Source organism: Somniosus microcephalus, chromosome 2 (assembly GCF_052327205.1).
Source record: "Somniosus microcephalus isolate GS21.2 chromosome 2, FLI_Smic_1.0, whole genome shotgun sequence".
Taxonomy (NCBI): Eukaryota; Metazoa; Chordata; class Chondrichthyes; order Squaliformes; family Somniosidae; genus Somniosus; species Somniosus microcephalus.
Window position 1 is genome coordinate 336,846,678 of NC_140988.1, and position 21,339 is coordinate 336,868,016.

Genomic DNA, 21,339 nt, shown 5'->3' on the forward strand with positions numbered 1-21,339 from the left:
TACCTAAACCCTTCAAATCCACAATGCAGCAATCACATAGGGGAATAGCTAATGGTTAGTTCCTAATGCTTATCCTTTACAACATTCATCAAGGCAGGCTGGTGTGAAATGTGCTAGCATCATGCATTAATTTAAGCCTGATACAAGCTTACATCATACACATGAGCCAAATAACAGGTTACCAATCCCAGACTTAGGTTGCCAATTGGTTTTCACTTCTCATTTTCACAAGGATGGATGAGAAAAGTGCATATATGTTGATACTTCTGTTTGCTAGCTAAACAATCAGCCTTACTTAGCCTGTGATTCTCTAACTTGTGCCCCAGCGATTGAGATGTAGAGATTTATAGACCTCATGGTTGTCCAGTGCAGAATTCTGTTTTAAGCTAATTACACGATCGCTTTGGATGAAGAATACCCTTCAAACAATGCGAGAATCTCTATAAAGAAGGACTTTAAGGAGATTCTCACTTCTTCAGCCCTGACTAATTGGGCTGTACACCATGAACAATTAATCACCTAGTAAACTCCTATTAATCTTGTGGATTCTGAACATGAGAAATTGAAATCCTTGCACAGGGGCTCGGAGAAAAGTAAAAAATCTCACCCTTCTTCCAATTAGAAAAAAATTAAATATATATATTTTGAGGAAGAAAAAATGTTTGAAGAAAGTAGAAAATGCATTAATAACTGTCACGAAGAAAAAAATGATACTTTTCTTGGCATGACAGCTTATGGAACAACGATTTTACAAATATTTTGATCCCTGCAGATATATGGAAATGAGTCACAGCAGCAAAAGAGATGTGATGATACATCCATAAACAATATGTGCAGAATAGGGAGAGGACTTAAGGGACTGTGTAAATGATCGTTTTAGGAGTGACGATACAGTAATTGAGTGGAGTGTGAGGAAGACAATCCTTTTTGCATTAGAAATCGGTTTTGTTTAATAGATAAGCACTTAAAAAGTACTAGTATAGAGAGGGACTTTTATTGACCACTAAAAACAGAGGCTCTCCTATAGGAAAATATTCTAAAAGGACTTGGGTGGTATTTACTAAACCCAATACTAGCCGATACCTAATCTATTTGTTATTTCCTGCTAATAATTTGTAGATTACCAAATCGAAAACTGTTAGCATTACAAAAGTAATTCTTCAATGTGAACATCATTATGTATGAAACTACAGAGAGAGCACTAGCTGGTGTCTAGACGTCTACACATCGCTGACAAATGCCCCACAAACTCCACGGTAAATATTACAAATAGGTACACAAGACGGCTTTCAAAGCAGTAATATCATCTTGCCAATTAGATGATAGATCAAATGCTTAAATTTCATTCCTGCAGTTTAGGTGATAAACTGAACCCTGAGATGGGATTTCTGCTTTGTAAGTGACTCTCAGGTGTTTATTACTCTCCATTTAACTCGTTCACTGCTAAATGCACTGTGATACAATTTCATGGTTCTAGAAATACATCAATAGTGCAACTGCATATGCATTACTCCTCGGATTATGTGTAAATAAAAGATGATTGTGATGCTGAGCTTTGAAAGACAAACTAGGAACATGAGGGGTTTTGTTTCAACCATTAAAAATAATCTTGTCTGGCAATTAAACAAAGGAAGGTTTTCTCTTCTCTAATCACCACCTTTTACTATGAGAAACGTTATTTGAAAATCAGACAACACCGTGTGTTGGAGCACCACAACAGCATTCACCCTCCTACCCAGTGGAGTTGCCAATTTCAGTTGGCCTTCTGGAAAGTGGGGGAAGGAGGGGAAAAAGAAAAAGATTCTTCCCAGTAACCAGTAAAGAGCAGCAATGGGAGACAGCTTGAGAAGCAGATCTCCCACCTGTACACTGGCAGTGTGTGCCCCAGGAAGACTGGGGATGGAGGGTAATAGGGAGGGGGAGACACACAAACACCCAATTTTAAAAACACAGCAAACTTCTCAATTCCCTTCCTTAGCTAACTTTATACCCATCTTTTTTGCTGCATTGCATACCCAATTGCACCTGAATTGTTTAATATACCTGTGCAGCATGTATCCTTTCATCTTATGTACTAAGAAAAAATATTTGAAGGCTTGTGTGGGCACACACAAACACAATGGGGGAAAAATTCAGCTGTTTGCGCCTCCCGTTAGCGCCTTAAGAGGGCGCTAATGGGGCGCAAAGCCACTAGTGCCCGGGCGTGACGATGTTTGCGCCGCTCGCGAAATTAGGCATTTTGCGGCGGCGCTAAACACTACCACCACGATCTCCTGCGCCAGCAGATCGTGACGTCAGTTGAGTGCGCAACGCCCAGTTAGCACCCAGGACCGGATATTGAGCGGCGCCCCCTGCCTTACCGCTAGCAACAACAGGTTGAGGGGAGCATTTTGCAGTCAGAAAGGGACTAGGGGAGCGCTATTTAAAGGCGACCGCTTCCTGCCTTTTTTTGTCGGTGACATTTTTGCACCACGCATTCTGAGAGAGAGAGAGAGACTTCTGGAGAGATTCAACACTGTGCGAACGAGTTTTGGGTACTGAGCAGCACTTTGCAGGTTTATTTTGATTTGCCCTTCCTTGCTTCGTCAGTGCTCTGAGGTAGCGCCTCGCTCCTCGGCCTTTGCGCCTTAAGACAGGTGTGAAGCGCCTGATTTAGCGCTCCAATCACCTCCAGGGGCGACAAAAGCCAAGTTTGCTGTCGGAGGCGATAATTAGCGGCAGGCGCTAAACTTTGCGCACGGCCGATAATGGCGCCCCAAACGGGGCGATACTGAATTTTCCCCCCAAAGGCTATAAAACAGATTGCACCACTCAACATTACTTGGTGGCCAAGTGCTGTTGACAAAGCTTAACACAGCCATTAATGATTGTTATGAAATAACAACAGAAAATGCTGGAAAAACTCAGCAGGCCAGGCAACATCCGTGGGGAGACATTATAGTCGACGTTTCGGGTGAACCCTTTTTCTCTCCATAATAATTTCTCTCCACGGATGTTGCCTGGCCTGCTGAGTTTTCCCAGCATTTTCTGTTGTTATTTCGGATTTCCAGCATCTGCAGTATTTTGCTATCGTACTAATGATTGTTATGAAGTGGGAAACATCAAGTTATCACATATATAAATTAGTGGCAGGTTTAACCAACTGAAGTAATGTTCAATGCATTAATAAGTTGGTAAAGGAAAACCCCAACTTAAGTAAAATGATTTTTGCACAGGGCTGATACAATTAAATGAACAGCAACTAATTCCCACCTGAGCTTTCTGTTAATTTTTGCCTTCATACTTGATCATCTTAAATTCAGATGAAGATTTTTTTTTACCAGAATGAAATATTTAAAGCAAACTTTAACAATATTCACTACAACATAGCTTTAGAGGGTATTTTGAGTTAACAGAACAAGAGAGAAGCATGTTGATGGTTCTTTCACAAATGGCCAACTAAGTTATCAGTCTGACTCAATTGGAAAACCCCCCCCAGTAAATGCATTTTAGAAACCAAATTTTTCGGGGAGGGGAAAGAGGAAAGAACGGGGCAATAACCACTAAATCAGAAGAATGGATCCGATTGTCATTGATGAAACTATCAGACCCTAGAATCTTACGACACATACAGTACTGTCCACATTTATCTGACTGTACATTTTCTTGGTGAATTCTTGAACTTTTTGCTGATCAGCATAATTTAGACAAAAGGGGTAATTATCTAAAATCATAAAGTGCCACCAGCTTTTCATGAATATACAGTTTAGATCTAATAACCACTATGGGGTTTATTTCAAATGACATGGCTATCTCGTTCCTCATTATACTCTAATCTACCTCACTTGCGCCCGCAATGTAGGTCAGAAGACACTTTTTAGAAGGTAGGACTATTTGGAGTGAAGATGGGTTTACATACAGCAGGACTATTCTGATCGGCACAGAATTAACAGAACTGAATCAATTAATTCAATTTAAAAACTGAATTTCATCAGCAAAGGAGTTTATGGAAATGGTACAGTGTCGCAACAGACTAAATTTGGTATTCACAGATGGTTCTCCAATGACTGCAAACACAAACATGCAATTTTGTTCAACATAATTACTATGGGCTGAAAAACATAATCAGAATGAAAAGAAAATATTTTGCGTAATGTACCAACCAACAATGCGTACGGTAGTGAATGCCTGCTTAGAATGAGCTTTTCTTCCCCCTCTCATTTCACGCAACTTCTAAAAGAAGCGACTCCTGAGAAGATACAGTTTCAAGGGTACTAGCAGCTCTTTGGTACCTCGCCTCAGTGGCCATTCTCCATTTGTATACCTAGGCAGTTGGTATTAGCAGGTTATTCAATCATGGGCGGGTCGCACAGCAGATTCTGAACCTATCCTCATCTAATGTTGGCACACATGTACTTTGCAACAGGAATCAACTGTTTTTTTAAAATAAAGGATCCAATTTATTTCACTATAAAAATATAATTGGGTATTTTCAATGTGGAGATTCTTTAATCAACAGAAAATACTTGATTATAAATAAAATTGGCCAAAAGTGTGGTAATGCGCAATGCATCATAAAATACATGAACTTTGCATAAGCAGGAAGAAACAATTTGGTTATGATCAAGCTAGAAAAACAAAATGCGTATCTGATCCAAGCATAATTCCCATGTAGCATTTCCTTCCGTTCTTACTGTAACCCAAGTACTGATCATGCACAAAATTTCTGGGGGAGCTAGTTATGCACTTCTCGGGACCAAACTGCTTATTTGAGCCATTTGAGTTTTAAACTTTAGAAAAATAAAGCAAATATACATTGTATGTTGCTATGCTGCAAACGGTAAGATTATGTAGTCCAACAAATAATCACATCCAGTACTGATGCAGAGCTAAGCAAATTAACACTGACCAACTGAGTTCCACATTTTTTTTGCCATCAATATTTATACAAGGGCAATTAATACATAGAACAGACACTTAATGACATGCAACATTCATCAGTAGTACATACATGCAAATAGAAATACTTTAGCACCTACCCTTTAAAACATGTTTGGCAAATATTTCCAGTCTTCAGATTCAGAAAGTATAGGCACATCTGGTTATTTCTGTAGCTGTGGTCCTGCATCTTCAGTGTTACCAAACAACACGTCGCTGAGCTTAAGAAACGTACTGCTTTAGTGCAGATCACTACAAGGGAAAGGACCATGGTATTCTGAGACAGCGTACGAGGCATTAAAATGCTCTTACCCAGGTTTGGGGGGGGGGGGTGCTATTTGCTTCAGGGTTTTGTGGTGCAGCTCAGAGGCTTTCACATTAAGCACATTGTCAAAAATTAACCAGCCATTCAGATACAACAGCTTTTGTAAAAGTAACGTGCACTGTGCTTTGAATCAATATTTCCAGCTCTCTGTCACTTCATAGGAACCAGATTCCCTTCAAATGAAAAAGTGGTGCCCAAAATGATCACCGTTCTGTTTGCTCAAAGGGGTGCGATTTCGAAGTGAAATTATGTTTTTAAAAGATTGTGCAAGAATATAATCTAATAATGGTGTATATGTTCAATAAACATAGCAGTGAAACTTCTATGCTGATACAATTTCCACAAATATCTAAAATGATAATTGTAGTGACCTATATACAGGTGCAGCTTGTACAAGTGATTTCGCGGTAATAAACCAAGCGATAAACTGCAAGAATAAAGGTTGATAAATTGGCCTCCTTGAGAATATAAATGAGGTTTATGACAGAAAAAAGGTAGAGGGTTCGCCGAGCCAATATTGAATTGAAATGTCAAGAAGCCTCTTTCTACATTACTTCTTGGACTATTGTTCACATATACAGGGGTGGATCTAAAAGTCAATAAAATGCTTCATTTTAAGGAACCTTTATAATTTTTACAAACGATTTGTGCCAGATGCAATAGCAGATGCTGTTTAAACAAACCATTGCTTCTTGCACGTGTTTTGGTGCTGCTCATTTTACAATGAACAATAAATGTACTTTTGCTTTTGGTTCTTGACTCACATTTTTACTGTAATTTGTTTGGTCACAATAGAAAGCCAGAGTGCACAGTTGTAAAATGTCAATGGCTCACGTGCTGCATCTTCTGAAAGATGCCTCAACTTCTACCCCTCTAACACATGATACATAGATGTCTGAAAAATTTCAGGAAGCTAAAAAAGTAAGGATAAATCCTAAACGTCACTGATCAAAAGCATGACGACTACACAATGAGGGGGAATTAGAGGGAATGCATCTCAACTCAACAGCAGACACTGGTTATAGCACTTGACACAGAGCCAGAGGGAATAGCCAACTTCCTCGTGAGGATTCACTGAGGTCACTGCCCTCAATGGAAGGAGCGAGGAGAATTAAAAATGAGGAAAACAGCCACCAAGTCGTGGTTTGACAGGTACAGGTCACTGCATCCCCACAGAAAATCTTCCGTTTCCACTGTGCTGCTGATTGGATGGAGAGGGGGTAAGAAATGGTGGAGAGTGGGAGAAAAGTACTCGTGCAGTTCCTAAGCAGCACTGCTAAAGGCTTATGAGCAGAACGCTTGCCCAGGGTAATGACAAACTTAAAATGGATCAAATAAAAATGTAAGACTTGGGTTAATCAGTAAACATTGCGCAATTATATCCAAATCCTTATTGGCTCAACTAACATGGGCAAGCAAGTACTGTATAAAGATTACTGCATCTACCTGTAGCCACTGCTTTCTCTTTAGGATTTGGATGTGATCTGCCATTAGGAAGGGGAAGCTGCAAAATGCATACAGCTTTCCAGAGCACTAAAGCTACATGAATAATTCCAGCTCCACAATACACTTCACTAACCACTGGTGTTTTTTCCAGCCTTCGAATCTAAAAGTTCCCATTTGCTGGAGACTGGAGGAGTCATTTATCCGTCGATTTTTGAAAACCCATGCTCTTAAACACTAACTGCTGGGTCTTGCCGTTACTCTTATTCTTCGCCATTAGCAGAAACATTACCTAGGCTTTTGCAAAGGGATTCTTATTTCCTATAGATTCTGCTTAGTTTCTTTGGTGACAATAATTATACAGGAATTAGCTATTTTACACACGACTTGAGCTGCAACCCCTCCCAAAAAACAAAACAAAATGAGAAGTTACTAATCTTGCAAGCAATTTCCACTGCAATATTCAAGGTTAAAGCAAACAAAACTGAAGGTGGCAAGTGCGGTGCATGGATACTCAAGTCTTCAAGTGCATCTCATTTCCTAGTTCGTAGCACACCAAATGCTATTGCACCAGGCACATTACAGCATTGTACTCTTGGAAACATCAGTACAAACAGAAGGTGAAGAAGCCAAAAGGAGTTTTTACTCTTTGAACAATTTATTTTCATTGAAGTTGCAGTATTTTACACTTCTGGATTTTACAGGGTTTTTGGCAATACAGTACTTGGTAAACAATATCGTTACATAAAGTAGGTAAGGGGTTGCAACAGCAATTCCCTAGAAAGTAAAGGTGGACACAAGCAACAATCCTGGATGTCAGTTACTGGGAGTCTCTGCATTACATGTGATCTTTGAAGATCCTGGGGTCTGAAACCACAGGAGCCTTAGTTTATACCAAAATTGTGATGAGTTGAGTGACTTGTTTACTCTATTTGACACTGCAAACCATTAACAAGGAGGAGAGTGTTATCCTAAACTCAGTGCTATTGTTAGGTATGCTATCAACGATACTTTCCACAAATGCAAGTGATGGCGAGGCAAGGGAGTTAATCTAAACCATTACTGACTCATTAAAATGACCTGGATCAAAATTTGACTTTGCAATTTTTCTCTATTTAAATATTACAGACCAACCATAAGTATCCTAGTCATTCCAAAAAATAATTTCACTCTACATCTGAATTAAATTGGTGCCGCTCAAGTGAACTGAATTTTCATTCAGTAAGGGACATCCTTCTTAACCTTAGTGAGCTGTAACCTGAGATTAGATGCTGATATACCATATCTTAGGACTGCGAAGGCAGCCATCTTTAAATTAAAAACAACTAAAATCTAATTTAAAACAACATACAGCTTGTACTTAGATAAGGAATGCTTAAGGATGACTACCGCAGGATCTTACACAGGAATATTCCATTAAGGTTAAGCTTCAAGATGCAAAATCTAGCTAATACAAATTAAAACTGGAGGGGGTGGCAGAAGAAAACTGGAACCATTCTTAAAAGAGGCAGTGCCTTAACTTCAAACTTCTGTGTTTAGGGGTAGGCGAATATCCCGACTTCATTTTCTTTGTAATGACTTAATTTGTAATTGCACAATGATGCGTTTCAATGCAATTTTCAAAAACACACTACAGAATTTTCTGTAAAGAAGTGCAGATACATAGGTCAATAAAAGTTGAGGTTCAAGTTACCCAAGGCAAACTGAATCCTCAGTTTTGTACATAGAGGCATAGAATATAAAATAAATGAGGTAATGTTAAATGTACACAAGAAGTTAGACTACAATTAGAGTATGTTGTACAGTTTTAGGCACCCATTATTGGAAGGACATTTAAGACAATGAACTGGTGCAGGATGGATTCACTAGGATGTTACCATGGAGGAGAGAATTAGTTATAAAGAGAGAGATTTGAGAAGTTAGAGCTTTTTCACTAAGTTCAGAAAGTTGAGAGTTCATGGTTATGATAGTGATGGATTGTTTTCCACTGGTTGGAAAGATGGTAACAAAAAAGGCACTAATTTAAGATAATAAAAATAATTAAAAGAGGGGGTGTGATAAAAAAAATTACACAGGACAGTGATTAGAATGTGGAATTCTCTGCATGAAATAGTTGTTGATAGAGTCGATAAATTCTACAATGAAAGCATTCGATAGTTGCTTGAAAAAGAATATCAAGGAGTATGAAAAGCACGCAGGAAGGTTGGATCAGACTAGGTGGCTCATGTAGAAGTAAACAAAAAAATCAGCACATACTTAATGGGCTGAAATTACATTCTATGACAACATGAAACTGTTTTTTCACAAAAACTATGCTTCTTTAAAGATAAATATAGATTCTATGTGCATAGGTTTCCAAGAGATATCCCATTCCTCTAGCTTGAGTTGCACAATGCCATTTGATAGCTAACAATTCACATGGATGCGTGGAAACACTGCTCGTTTCAAGGATACTCCTCCCCCCCCCCACAGAAGATTCAGTGAGTTTAACCAGTGAGAAGTTGAGCTAGAGAGAGTAGTTGTGCTGTGATAAAACTGACCTCACTTTTACCACAGTGGGACGGAGAAAAATTGGCCAGGGTCCCTCTGCTGATTATCCAGAAACCTCTACTGGAAGTGTGCATGAGGACAAGAACAGGTTGAATTGCCTACCAACACTCACGTTAAATCTTGCATAAGAATTGGCATATTGGACAAGATAGTGAGGACCCTTCCTGTTGATCATAGAGTCAGTGGCGTTACAAAGAATGTCTGCAATTTGTGACTTTTTTACTTTAGTGCTTTTGAAAAGCTAAAGGCTGTAACACTGACCATTAAGTTTGAGGTGAAACACAACCGGTCGGTGCACTGACATGTCTCCCTGTGGATCAAATCTGTAAAAATCGGTTTTGTAATCTTTTACACACGTCACCCATGTATTCAGGAGCAAGACTTACTGTAAAGTGATGATTAGATCCAATACTGATGCTCACCTTAATATGCACTTAACTTCATTTCCAGTTCTGAAGCAACCTTCCTCCCCATGAGCATCCCACAACACAAATCAGCTCAGGTTTTGATGTAGAAGTTCAGCCATGATCTTACTGAATGGCGGAGCAGGCTCAAGGGGCTGTATGGCCTACTCCAGCTCCTATTTCTTATGTTCCTTGAACTGATGGGATGCCGAAACTCTGAACTTAAGAGTGGTCAATCAATAATGAGAATGGAGTTAGGGCCAGAGGCTGCCATCAGTTCCTAGTCATAGCCATATCAAAAACAGAACTATGAAAAAACAAGCAAAAAAAATACCCTCTCAAATTCTGTATTACAAAAGGAATTGAAGGCTTTGAACGTTTGATGTGCTAATTGTCAAAATGCAAACAAAAAAAGGCACGTGTTTAAATCCATCTCTAAAAAGAAATACAAATCACAGGTTCTGGTACTTGTGTCCACCTCTAGTACAAACAGAGTTTATTGTTTTTAAAGCAAATTGCACTGTAAATACTGTCCACAACTAGTGTCTATAGAAGTTGTGTAAATACTAATAACTCACTATTCCAGTGCAAATAGCAGCTTCAATAACAGAGTAAAAAGATGAAACCCCGCCTCCATTGATCTAGTTGAGCTGCTTTTTCAGAAACTGCTCAAGAATATCTTTGGAGACACTTTACATTCATCCGTATAATGAGCCACAGATTTCAGAGACTGCTTTATCGCTAACATACTGGTAAATCTACAAAGCCAAGAGGAAGAATGAAATTTAAAACAATTCTTGGAGAACGGGGGTGGGGGGGAGAATGCATCTCGATCTATACAGACTGGTGGGTGTTGGATTTTTCTTGCATCACAAACCTTCGTATGTGACGGCACTTTTCACGTAGCATAATGTTACAGCATATCGCACCATAACACAGAATCATACAAAACAACTAAGCAGACATTGTTCTGCGACTTTCCAATTGTACTTTGGTGACTAGGAGAGAGGGAGGATATCTAATGCTGCCAATACCTTATCTCCCCACTCTGGGGTGAGACAGCCCTTACCTAGAACAGCAGCTAATAAATTCTGGGTCCTAAGTTTAGCATCAGAAAGTCCCTCAAATCAAAGTGCAGTAATGGGGACAGGGCTGTAAACAATCAACCAACCATGACCACTCATGATATTGTTACAATTGTTAAAAATAAACCATGCACTACAAAAAATCATTCTAAGTTTAATTTTTTTCTCCCCCGCCCCCTCTCCCAGCAGAACGTTCTCAAATGAAAATAAAATCCAGCAGCTATCTGATTCTTTGCCGTTAACCTCACTGCTTGGACAGCTGGCAGCAAGGAGCAAAAGAAAATTATAGCAGACGACAATGTCCAAACCACAAAGAATGATTGGAGTCATCGTGACACTGCTTTTGGCAAGTTAAGTAGCCAGCTAGCTACTACCAAGGCATCACCACGCTGGGGACAAAGGAAAACAATTAAGAGCTCTAGTCGCCTATCACTAGGAAGAGCCCTCGACAATGAAAAAGGCCATGGAATCAAATTTAGTTAAGGGTTAAAATTCAATCCAGCAAGGGCTATGTTCCCAGTCACTTTTAATAGCAGTCAAATCAGGGATAGGGTTAAGGAGTACCTGTCCTCCCTCCATCACTGGCAAGTGAATGGTTTAAAATTTAGTACACAACACATACACAAAAACTAGTGACAGTTTCCCCCCCCTAAAATATACACGTTCAACCCATTCCAGAGGACAGACATCAGACAAAACTGCCTGCCCATGAAACATGACTGTTTTGATGAAAGCCACTTCTGATACCATGAAAATGTCTGATTTCATAAAAATGAATAAATCTGCAAAGAAGATGGTTGAAATACTTCATGTCATTTGAGTCATTTGCACATTTTATTTGGGGGAAAAAGGCTTTTGGAGAGGTTTCATTTGAACTGTTTATCACAATACCCTGTTAACTTTTAACTTTCCTAAATACAGTATGAAGACAAAACTACAGATGGATTTCTGGTGATGGAAAAGACAGTCAAAACACAGCTTACCGTTGGTAGCAGTCATGTAAATGTTTGGAGCAACACATCAGTAGTTGGTATCCAAAGCATTTTGGTTAAACAGCAGTTCAGAGCGTCATCAGCAAACTCACATATAGTGCTTTGACAGCAAAGACCGGAAAAAAAACTCTATGCCACAAAGTTGTCCCTGTGAACTTTAGGAATAACAGCTATCCAATACAATGAAACACATGCAGGGCAACTTAGGAGGCTGAGTAACAACATAAAATTTGAATTCAGAAAATTAGGAGGAGCACAACTCCGTTTTCAGAAGATCCCCATCCCTCCTGAATTTTTGTCAGTGGGATTTACAAATTCTCCCACTACTCAAATATCCCACCTGAGTTCCTACATCTAATGGGCAGGCCAAATCCCAATACCGGGCAGTCTCCTTCCCTTCATCTCTTCTTCTCCGAAGACTGGCGCAAACAGTTAATGCAGTGGGTCAAAGCTGTGATTCAGGGCCATATTACATCGCAGAAATCCACCTACACTGATGTTTCTGTATTATTAATGAACATTAAACATGGTTATGTATTGCCTGTGTCAGCTGTATTACTTTTTTTAATGTTTAAATCTAAGAATTGCCAAAAGGGAGGTTGTTTTTTTTTTTTGCACAGTTTGAACTTTGGTTTATCAGCACATGCAATGGATAAACTAAAGCAGTTGGACATATGGTCATTTTGTATAAACCACAGAAATACTGAACTTCAGGTTACTTCTGTGAGTGTATTTGAAGATTAAAGAACATGCCTTGAGTTACTTTTTAAAAAAAAAAACGAATTATGGAGGCTCCATGCTTTCATTGTGATTCTAAATGTAACTAAGCCTAATCTTTCAGTTATTTAAATTGTAACTGTTTAACAGAATGGCACACATTCACCAAAGGCCTACTGACATATAAAAGGATAACATTCATACACTTATTTTGTTATGCCCATGACGCTGGCATTAGGATAGTGTAATAATGTGAATCTACTATATTAATTCAGCCATTTCACTGGGGGAGTGGTGGCCTAAATGATTTTTTAATTTAGATATCCTGAAAGATATATACACCTTTTGAAAGTTTTTATCCCTCACTCTTACAACCTTTGAACAAATGTGTTTTTCTTTCCGAATTTCTTCTCTTTCTTTTGAAAGTACCAATTCATGCTGGGATAGCTGTCTACAGGCAGCCCTCTTGGACCTCACTCAATTGGGCATTCTTTATATGCGATACTTAAAAGGTGAACTTCAGCAGGCTAGGCAACCTTGGAAGACATCACATCTGAGCCTACTCCTGCCCTTACCAGACATTCATATATGCACTTCTAAAAGGAGTCAATGAACAGCAATCATGGGCAAGAGGCCTGGCTGATCATTTTCCCCTACTTAGCTTAGGGGTGTTGCATTGCCAATTGCCCAAGCTGAGATCACAAGCTAAAGGCCATTTGGTCGAGCTTAGCTCATCCATCTAGAAAAACCTCCCAATCACGGTTTCCAATTGTCACTTAAATGATTTAAATGTTTGTGCCATCAATTTCTTACCTGCAAATCCATTCAAAGTAGAAGTTATCTCAGCACAGACCAGGGATCAAGTCCAAAATATTTCTGGTCAGTACCATCCCAGGCAATGAACTCACTGACTCAGGTATTCGGAGCACCGTTACATGAAACTTGATCCCTATGCAAAGTAAGCATTGCTGGGTATTCTGCATCGGAACATGTATATTTTTGTCAAGCAAACAGTAATTTTGAGATTATGTAAATAAAGTACAAGCACATTATCCATAAAATCTCAAATTTATAATCTATATCTTCCAATGATCTTTTACAGCCTCATACCACAAGCCATCTAAAAGGTGGAAATCCATAGTTCATTTGCAAAGGGTCTCAGTAATCAAAAGCTTCATATTTTTTTTAATGCCCCTCTTTAATGGCATCCAGTCCTATTTATTCAAGTTTTACTTTAATCACCTACTCTACCAGGTCCATTTCTATTGCTGCTGCTTGATGACGATCTAAAATTGAAGGTTAATGCAAGTATTTGGCCAACTTGAAATACATTTCAATTGGGTTGAAACCATTTCATACACTGAATACACAGATATCCAGATCCAGGCAACGAGACCTCAACTTTGGCCAACTGTTTAACCAACGCGTCCAGGGCATTGGGGGGGGGGGGCAGGAAACAACAAAATATGGTCTGCAGACTGGAGACACCGTTCAAAGCTTGATTCGCTCAGATCAGTTGGCCCAGGGGAGATGGTCTATGATGTCCCATACCCAATACAGGTTGGGGGGGAAGGAAATGGATCATACTGGGCATTTGAAGGCAAATGATATAATTGCCCAAGTGGCCAGTTCAGCACCAAAAGGACACTGATTAAGTTGCACCAATATATTGTGGAGATATTGGGTCAATGTGTTCTAAACCTGAGACAAATATGTACAGTGCTCAGTTTCTACCACTGTACAGCAAGTTAGTGTCATGGCATTAGAAGAAACACAATATGGCGATACTACAGTGTCACTTTTAACACTGGCTTAGTGGACTTGAAATTGATCATTTCTGCTGGTGCAACCCAAAAAAGATAGTCCCAGATTCTGAACTGAGCAATTTTCAATTTCCGTTTGTTACTGTTAGGCATGCAGTCAAAATAGATACAGTCTTTCTCCACGGTCCCATCCCCAAAAGAGGAATTATTTTCTACATTTGTTCAGTAATGTGCAATGGCTTCAATGTAAAATGCAGTCCAGATGAAAAATAAAGAAGCACGCAGTAGCACTGGTGCCAAGTGATGGGGGCTTCAGGGGCTTTGCCTATCCATTGTCTGCACGGAAAAGAGTGAGAGGGGGAACTGGGGTCTCATCATAAACATGCTTCAAACTTGTATCAGTACTTTCAGTTCTTACCCTAGTAGCAGCAGACGTAAAGTAGTTTCTATAGTATCCAATTTTAAAAAACAAAGACTCTAGCGATGTTTTTTTGAAGTGCTGGGACAGGAGAGGGGGAGAGCCGGAAAAAAAGTGGAAGTTGGAAAGGGAAAGTGGTGATGGGCAAGAGATGTGCTGGGTGAAGAAGAGGTAAAGAGGAAGGGGAGTCATTTTGGATACTTGCAAAGATTGAGGCATCAGTAACTGCATCTTTTGGCAAGCATTCCCCCATCTCACACCTTACCCAGACAAGGTATGATTACTGGGCTTTTACTGGTCACTGCCTGCAAATTAGAATGGTCTCAGATGCACAAAATCAGAACTGTGTGTGGGTGCACCAACCTGTAACATAATTGTGTTTTTATTAACATATTAAGTAACTTGAAATTGTAAAAGTACAGTTTTCATTTAACGGTTATTGTAACTTTAACAATTAAAAAAAATTGTAATTTTGATTAATGAAGTCAATATGCCAATTGAACAGTTACATTTAGAAAAGTTTTTATGCCCTGCAATGTGACCAAAGGTAAAATCAGAGGTAGGTGGTTGTTGTTATAGTTATCACAGTGACTTTTGGCTTTAAAATTCTCTATTTCAAGCAGTCATTCTGAGATTAACAACAACCTGGCCACTGAAATTCCTGCATTGTGTACAAAAACTGCATTGCTGCCCATGTATGATGTTTAGAAATCTTAGTTAAAAGAAGATCTCCCCTCAAAAACACTAGTTTGGCTGGGAGTTTAATTATAAGATTTCAATTTCTGACTGTTTAAAGGTTTGAGTGATTGATGTCATGACCAGAGGAGTTTCCATTCTCCGGAAAACCAGTTGACAGATTGTTGTTGAAAGCCATTTGATATGCTGGAGTACTGTCGGCATTTGGATGGTTGTTCACATAAGGGTTATATGACTGTTGTGGATTTGAATGGTTGCTGGACAGATGCATAAATGTGCTGGGTTGAGTAGGAGGGGGCATTGGTGTGCCCCTTGTTGGCATTTTGGGCTCCTGTCGATTCGGTTGCTGTTTTGTGTCCTCATCAGTATCCAAGCGGGTCAGCTTTTCCATCCACATCCGGAATCTCTCCTCTGTCTGCCGCTGCATCTCAGCAAAACAGTTCATTGCTTCCTCCAGGACATTGCCGATACAGTTCCGCTCCCATGAGATCCCACTGTCCAGTAGTCCAGCCATTTGGGCGGCAGTGCCTGCAGTCCCCTCTGCACGATTGTTGGCAGCTTGAAAGACATTGAGGCCATTTGATAAGAGCGATTACAACACACCCATTTTACCTTTTAAAGAGACAGGATCCCTTTCAGTCAGCCTGATCAAAAAGCAATTCTACATAACAGACTTGTATTATAGCTGCTTTTAAAGAAATCTACATTCACTTTTCCTCTGTGAACATTTAGCTGATCAGACCCAATCTATTGTCAGAATTTGAACAGTAAAAATTACATTACAGATATACTAGATGCAATCCCCGTTAAGCAAAATTTGCATTGATCAACCGATTCTGGAAATGCCTCTCCTTGAAAAGTAAAACCTTTTTATTTGAGGAAGGCTTCTTGCTCCCAAGAGGGAAAACCATAAACTACTAGATAGCACTCCCTTTAGTCCTCAAAATACAATTTTTATGTATGGCATTAATACAAATAATTTCAAGTTGAGAAAGGAAAATACAGATTTAATAATTTTAGCTTCTTGTAAATTACCAAAAGGAATACTGCCTTTTTAAAACTCTTTAAATTTGATTAAATAAATTGGAGGGGAAAAGCAACCATAGTTTTAACACTTTGCTACATTTTCCCACTTATCAATGTTAGCAGCCATTTTCATCAGTACTGAGGATCATCTATTTTGTTAAAATGCACATTTACAAAGTGGAATTTATAAATGTAGTGCAATCAGACAGGGAAAGAGTGTTTAACTACTGCACATAACATGGAGTCTAATTTTTAGCACTGACTGTAGAAGCCAAGACAAGAATAAAAAACAAGGGACTTCTTAATGGTTTTATTAGATTTGCGCCATATCGATTAACTACAGAAATGTGCTGCAGACATAGCTTGGTGGTTTAAGTTCAGCTTCAGGTTTCCTGTAACCCTCAAAAGCAAATGGCAAACTTCCACACTCACTGCACAAACATACAAGTTCAAGGGGCTACATTGTCCCATCCACTGGACAGGCAAAGGGATAGCTGCTGATTTTTAAGATGTGGATGTTACCAGTAGTTTTGAAAAATACGATCAAGACTCTGCCTCGAAAATAGTTACAACATAACTAAGATAAGAGGCTTCAGTTATCTTGGCACTGGTGGGAATTTACTACATAAAAAAAACCTTTGGTCATTCCTGTTTAGGATGGGTGTGCTTCCACAATGACTGCATTCCCTGTCAGCATTCCAAACTAGTAACAGGAAGTTGCCAGTTAGAATGCATTACTCCTTATATCCAGCACCAGAAGTGATCAAACCACCAACTCTGTCTGCAGCAAATACTGTTTCTATCCAGAGTTGCAGAAAAGCAGGTGAAAAATACAAGCCTTTTCCCCCACATTCTTTTATTGATGTATTTTGTGCTATTAAAATCTGCATCGTTTTTTCTCATGGTCATTACCGAAAGATCAATCTGGAGCTTAGCCCCCAACTTCCAGCTCCCCTTTACCACCACAGCATGCTGGATGTAAAGAATTGTTCATTTTGTTTCTCATTTTATTTACGGTCATGAACTTGCCATAATGGGGTCTTATTCCTCTAGTCAGAGCACTTTTTTGCATATTTAAAGAGTGGCTCTGGGGTTACATCTCATTTCCTGCACAGAATAATGTTGCTTTTTTGTGTCCATTTACTCACGTTCTTACCAAGAGATAAGGCATGGTAATCCAAGAGACATAAGTAAATAAGCAGAGCATTTTTATGTAAAGAATAACTAAGATAAATAAACCAAATAAGAATGACAAATGTACTAGGAGTGATAACCTCAAAAGGTTCAGCTCTTTTGCTAATGAGCCAGTACAGTCCAAATCCAAGCAGATCAATGGGACTCAACGAGGATGATCCAAATCTGTGCCAAGGGCCATTCTCTCCAACATTAGAGAGCTGCAACAAGGATGCAAGTCCTCTACAATATTATGACCGAAGCAGCACCAGAAAAGCTGCTGGCATTCGAGCCAAACATTTACCTCTATGCTAGGAATACAAGAGGTGCCACAGCTGCACCATAATATTCTGTATCAATCCAAAAATTCTGCAGGAAGTCTCAGCAGCGAAGCAAATCATACACAACTTCTGCCTGTGGAACTCCCTCCAGGCAGTGTCGTCACTTGGGACTGTGTCTTTCACATGTAGAAGTTCAAATGCAAAGTTAACCATCAGTTGCTGAATCGGGGCTGTCAGAGCATGCATTAGGCTACAGATATTCAATGACTTGCCCACTGGTACAATTCCTCCAAGTCCTCTGTGCTCCCAGCAATCACCAGGGTCAAATTTCTAAGACATCTGCCCTCTTTACAGTTGCCTCCAGCTGCACCCTGTTATGCCACCTAATATACAAAAAAAAGCAGAAAAAATCTCAAACTTTGGCCTTTATATTATGGCCAAGCTATCAAAAAATGTAAAGCTTTCTCTTCCATGACTAACCACTGGTTTTGGCCTTCGATAGGAAAATCTGGGGCGTAACATTCAATGAAAAGGATTTTTTTTGGGCAAAAATTTCAAAATGGGATTCAATCAACAACAGACCAGTTTAATCTCCATTTAATGAACTTTCTCAGTAATTTCCAAAATCTCACTCCCTCGCTGACTCATTTGCTAAATGTAGTGTGTAACTAAGTAGATAAGATCCCAGGTTTTATTCTTAGTCTGCGCTGAGGTGTGAAAAAAAATTAGGACCCAATAGGCCGTCAATTTACATAAATCAATGTGACATACAACTGAACAGACTTTTCCAGCTATTATCACTTTTGTCCCTGCACAAATGCAGGCAGACAAATCTATGGACAAAACCAAGTTACTGTCCTTCAAAATTTGATGCATCAGCTTTACAGTTAAATGATCATGGAATCGCTCCTTAGTCCAACCAGTGCTGGCGCCCGCCACCCAGTCTAGCTGTGGAGAAAAGGGTGACGTGACTAGTCTGTCATCACACACGGTCAGAAACACCTAAATGTTGTCTGCTTTTCTGGCCCATGTGGAAAAGGTCTGGCCTTGAAGATATGCAGCACGGTGGCAAGATGGGCAGCACGGTGGCATAGTGGTTAGCACTGTTGCCTCACAGCGCCAGGGACCCGGGTTCAAATCCGGCCTCGGGTGACTGTCTGTGTGGAGTTTGCACATTCTCCCCGTGTTTGCGTGGGTTTCCTCCGGGTGCTCCGGTTTCCTCCCACAGTCCAAAGATGTGCGGGTTAGGTCGATTGGCTATGATAAATTGACCCTTAGTGTTAGGGGGATTAAATACGTGGGGTTACGGGGATAGGGTGGGATATGTGTTGGTGTAGGGGTTACGGGGATCGGGTGGGGTATGTGTCGGTGCAGGCTCGATGGGCTGAAATGGCCTCTATCTGCACTGTGGGGTTTCTGTGATTCTGTGATATGCCAATAAATATTTGATTAGTGCTCTGCTAGGATATATTTTTTGAAATGGATGTTTAAAAGGAGCCTTCCAGAATGCAGCTATAATCCAAACCCTAATATTGAAAGGCAAAGCAAAAAAAACACATCTGAGATCTCAACTGCACCTCTGAAAAGATATGGCAGCCACTGGGGGGCACGGTGGCACAGTGGTTAGCACTGTTGCCTCACAGCGCCAGGGACCCGGGTTCAAATCTGGCCTCGGGCGACTGTCTGTGTGGAGTTTGCACATTCTCCCCGTGTCTGCGTGGGTTTCCTCCGGGTGCTCCGGTTTCCTCCCACAGTCCAAAGATGTGCAGGTTAGGTTGATTTGGCTATGATAAATTGACCCTTAGTGTTAGGGGATTAAATACATGGGGTTACAGGGATAGGGTGGGATATGTGTCGGTGCAGGCTCGATGGGCCGAAATGGCCTCTATCTGCACTGTAGATTCTGTGATTCTGTGATTCTGTGGTTGATTTAAAAGTGTAGCAACAGATTCAATATATACATATGTAAACAAGCCAACAAAAATCTTCTGAAATGTTTTAGAAAGCAGTGTCAACAGTCACAACCTCAGCAATTTTACAAGTATCAAACTCAGACATCAACACAAAGTCTAAAAACATGGTGGCTCAGCGTGGGTATCTTGATTCAGAGACATTTTTGCCATTAAACAAAATCTCTGCTAGCAAGAGGGGGAAGCATTCTGCCTATATTCAGCAAGAGGAGGAAGCATTCTGCCTATATTCAGCAAGAGGAGGGAAGCATTCTGCCTATATTCAGCAAGAGGGGAAACATTATGCCTATATTCAGCAAGAGGGGGAAGCATTATGCCTATATTCAGCAAGAGGGGGAAACATTATGCCTATATAGGGCAGCACGGTGGCATAGTGGTTAGCACTGTTGCCTCACAGCACCAGGGACCCGGGTTCGAATCCGGCCTCGGGCGACTGTCTGTGTGGAGTTTGCACATTCTCCCCGTGTTTGCGTGGGTTTTCTCCGGGTGCTCCGGTTTCCTCCCACAGTCCAAAGATGTGCGGGTTAGGTTGATTGGCTATGATAAATTGACCCTTAGTGTTAGGGGGATTAAATGCGTGGGGTTACGGGGATAGGGTGGGATATGTGTTGGTGTAGGGGTTACGGGGATCGGGTGGGACATGTGTCAGTGCAGGCTCGATGGGCCGAAATGGCCTCTATCTGCACTGTGGGGTTTCTGTGATTTCTGTGATATACAGCAAGAGAGGGAAGCATTATGTCAATATACAGCAAGAGAGGGAAGCATTATGTCTATATACAGCAAGAGAGGGAAGCATTCTGCCTATATTCAGCAAGAGAGGGAAGCATTATGCCTATATTCAGCAAGAGAGGGAAGCATTATGCCTATATACAGCAAGAGGGGGAAACATTATGCCTATATACAGCAAGAGAGGGAAGCATTATTATGTCTATATACAGCAAGAGAGGGAAGCATTATGTCTATATACAGCAAGAGAGGGAAGCATTATTATGTCTATATACAGCAAGAGGGGGAAACATTATGCCTATATACAGCAAATGTAAGAAGTCACACAACACCAGGTTATAGTCCAACAGCTTTATTTGAAATCACAAGCTTTCGGAGCGCTGCTCCTTCTTCAGGTGAAGTGGAGAAATGCATAAAGACACAGCTTATATAGTCAGAGAGGGAAGCATTATGTCTATATACAGCATATATACAGCAAGAGAGGGAAGCATTATTATGTCTATATACAGCAAGAGGGGAGCATTATGTCTATATGATGCGCTATCAATTACTCATAAAAGACTGAGAGTTAGAAGAGTAACTAAAGGCTTTTATTAACAACAGAATGGAGGTCTGCCTCGCGTGGTCGACCGGTCCATGATACTAAGGGCTGGGGAGCAGTCACCTTTATACTAGGACCTGTGGGAGGAGTCAGCCGAGGCATGTCCAGGCATGTACACAGTGGAATACAAACAGGACAAACAGGAATACAAACAGTGGTTTACCACATTCACCCCTTGTTTAAAATTGAGTCCGGCGGGGTGAAGTGTATTAAAAGTTAGTGTATTGGAGTCTCTCCGGAGGTCTTGTCTGC

At 40.3% G+C, this 21,339-nt stretch overlaps 1 protein-coding gene across 6 annotated transcripts in view; it reads right to left on the reverse strand.

The window, feature by feature from the left end:
• ark2n (arkadia (rnf111) N-terminal like PKA signaling regulator 2n) overlaps positions 1-21,339 on the reverse strand; it is a 126,318-nt gene that overhangs the window by 24,454 nt on the left and 80,525 nt on the right. The window contains exon 4 of one of the 6 annotated variants that reach the window (XM_085975386.1): positions 7,322-15,868. The exons of the other annotated variants lie outside the window; for them this stretch is intronic. Coding sequence (XP_085831512.1) covers positions 15,405-15,868 — 464 coding nt within the window. The 3' untranslated portion in view covers positions 7,322-15,404. Of the gene's footprint in view, positions 1-7,321; positions 15,869-21,339 lie in introns of those variants that run through there. 6 annotated transcript variants of the gene reach the window in all.